The sequence below is a fragment of the Gossypium raimondii genome, chromosome 1 (genome assembly GCF_025698545.1).
Source record: "Gossypium raimondii isolate GPD5lz chromosome 1, ASM2569854v1, whole genome shotgun sequence".
Classification (NCBI taxonomy): domain Eukaryota; kingdom Viridiplantae; phylum Streptophyta; class Magnoliopsida; order Malvales; family Malvaceae; genus Gossypium; species Gossypium raimondii.
The window spans coordinates 10,413,610-10,415,953 of NC_068565.1; the positions used below are offsets into that span (position 1 = coordinate 10,413,610).

At 36.6% G+C, this 2,344-nt stretch overlaps 1 protein-coding gene across 1 annotated transcript; it reads left to right on the forward strand.

Annotated features, from left to right (window-relative positions):
- The first annotated feature begins 450 nt into the window (after positions 1 to 450).
- On the forward strand, positions 451 to 2,269 carry LOC128041351 (desmethyl-deoxy-podophyllotoxin synthase-like). The gene is made up of 2 exons (XM_052631608.1): positions 451 to 1,220; positions 1,444 to 2,269. Exons 1-2 carry the CDS (start codon positions 750 to 752, stop codon positions 2,053 to 2,055), a joined length of 1,083 nt encoding a protein of 360 aa, XP_052487568.1. The 5' UTR covers positions 451 to 749; the 3' UTR covers positions 2,056 to 2,269.
- The last annotated feature ends 75 nt before the right edge of the window (positions 2,270 to 2,344 follow it).

The following is a 2,344-nucleotide window of genomic DNA, read 5'->3' on the forward strand; positions in this document are numbered from 1 at the left end:
TATAATAAAAGAATTCAGTTTGGTTTGGAGGATAATCGTAATTTTAATGTATATTCTAAAATCATCCAAATACCATATTCCAAATCAAAATATTGTCATTTTAAAGATCAAAGTACAATTTTAACTATACTAACTTAAAGATTTTATAAATTGTAAAGGGCGCCAAAATCAAAATTTCCCATTTTAGGACCCCGGCGTAGCGCCGGCATTGCTATTTTCAAGCCATCAGTTTTGACAGGCACATATTTCAATATCAGAAACCTGTATAACTTAAGAAATGAGATTTTCTCAGCAAAAGAACAGTTTACCCTTAAGTTTTGCATAGGTTTACCATGGATAAGTTGCTCCCTTGTCCTTCACCTTCCTTCTGTTCATTTTCATGGTGTTTAAACTATGGATGAGATCCAAAATAAAGGAGACACCCAAAATCTACCTCCTGCACCAGGAAACTACCTATTATAGGGCACTTGCATCTTTTAATATTTGCTCTTCCCCATCAGCGCTTGGCGGAATTAGCCAAAAGACATGGTTCCCTGATGCACCTAGAACTTGGTGAATTATCACACGTTGTTGTTTCTTCTCCAGAGGCTGCTAAAGAAGTGATTAAAACACATGATATCAATTTTGCTAACAGGCCCTTTCTCCTTGGTGCAGAAATCGTATTATACAATCTTTCAGATATTGCTTTTGCACCATATGGAAGCTGTTGGAGGCAACTTTGAAAAGTTTGCACATAGGAGCTGCTCAGTATGAAACGAGTACAATTATTCCGTTCAGTCAGAGAAGAGCAGGTGTCAAGTTTAATTAGATCCATCTTTTCTAAGACAGGAAAGGAAATCAATCTTGGAGAAATGTTATGCAATTTATCATATAACATCACTTTAAGGACTGCTTTCGCAGGAAGGTGCAAGAAACACGAAGCATTCATTTCATTTCTCATGAAATTCGTGGAAGCTATGGCTGGTTTTAATATTGCTGATCTGTTTCCATCCATCAAATTTCTTCCGGATCTCAGTGGGATGAGAGCCGAACTTGAGAGGTTTCACCATGATATAGACACAATGCTTGAAAGCATCATTCAAGAACATAGAGATAGCAGTGCAAATCCGGAGGACAGTGTTGATGTAACAGAGGATCTAGTTGATGTTCTTCTGAATCTTCAGGATCATGGAGGACTTGAGTTTCCCTTAACAATTAACAACATCAAAGCTGTTATCCTGGTTAGTGGTTTCATATATCATATCTTGCGTGTTTATATATGGGTTTATATAGTCCTATATAAATTTAACATGCTCAAACATCAAATTACTTCAAACTTCAGGTTGATATCTTTGGGAAGCAAGATTTATTCAGTGTTCAAATATATGATTCCTTGCTTCTTTTAGTTGCTTGAAAACTGTAAAAAGATGTTTTGTACCGTAACTAAGTAGAACTTCATTTCAGGACATTCTCATGGGTGGAACTGAGACATCTTCAACTCTAGCAGAATGGGCAATGTTGGAAATGATGAAAAATCCTAGGATCCTTGGAAAAGCACAAGCCGAGGTGAGGGAACTCTATGATAAAACAGGGGATGTTAATGAGTCAAACCTTCATGAACTGAAGTACTTGAAGTTGGTTATAAAGGGAACTCTAAGATTACACCCTCCTCTACCTTTGCTAATTCCAAGAGAAAATAGTGAGAGATGTGAGATTAATGGATATGAGATACCAGCCAAGACCAGAGTGATTGTTAATGCATGGGCAATTGGAAGAGATTCCAACTACTGGAATGAAGCCGAGAGGTTCTATCCAGAGAGATTCATCGATGGTTCAGTTGACTATAAAGGGACTAACTTCGAGTTTATTCCACTTGGTGCTGGAAGGAGGATATGTCCTGGCATGTCATATGGTATGGCTGTTGTCGAGCTTTCCCTTGCAAAATTACTATCCCATTTTGATTGGAAACTCCCCAACGGAATGAAAAATGAGGATCTAGACATGACCGAGGCTTTTGGCGTTTCTGTTAAAAGAAAAAACGAGCTCCACGTTATTCCCATTCCGTATTGTCAATAGAGTACGGCGGGGTCAATTTACTAAACTCATCTACTTTTCAAAAATAAATCCACTCTATTCGAAACAAATTAGTACAAAATTCATCAAAGGCTCAAAATTTGTCATTCCTATAATCACTTATCATCATGTGTTAAATATTTAAAATAATATGTATTTCACATGCCAGTGAAAAGATTGTAAAATCACATTCTAAATTGGAGTTGTTGCTTTTTTTTTTTTTTTTAATTCGTGTTTGAATAATGTTCCCTTTAATTTTTACCTTGAGGTAGGAGCATATTGAAAAGACAAG

Coding starts and splice junctions, on each gene's coding strand:
- LOC128041351 (XM_052631608.1), top strand. CDS start 750: ATGAAACGAGTACAATTATTCCGTTCAGTCAGAGAAGAGCAGGTGTCA. Junction 1,221..1,443: donor ACATCAAAGCTGTTATCCTG/GTTAGTGGTTTC, acceptor ACTTCATTTCAG/GACATTCTCATGGGTGGAAC.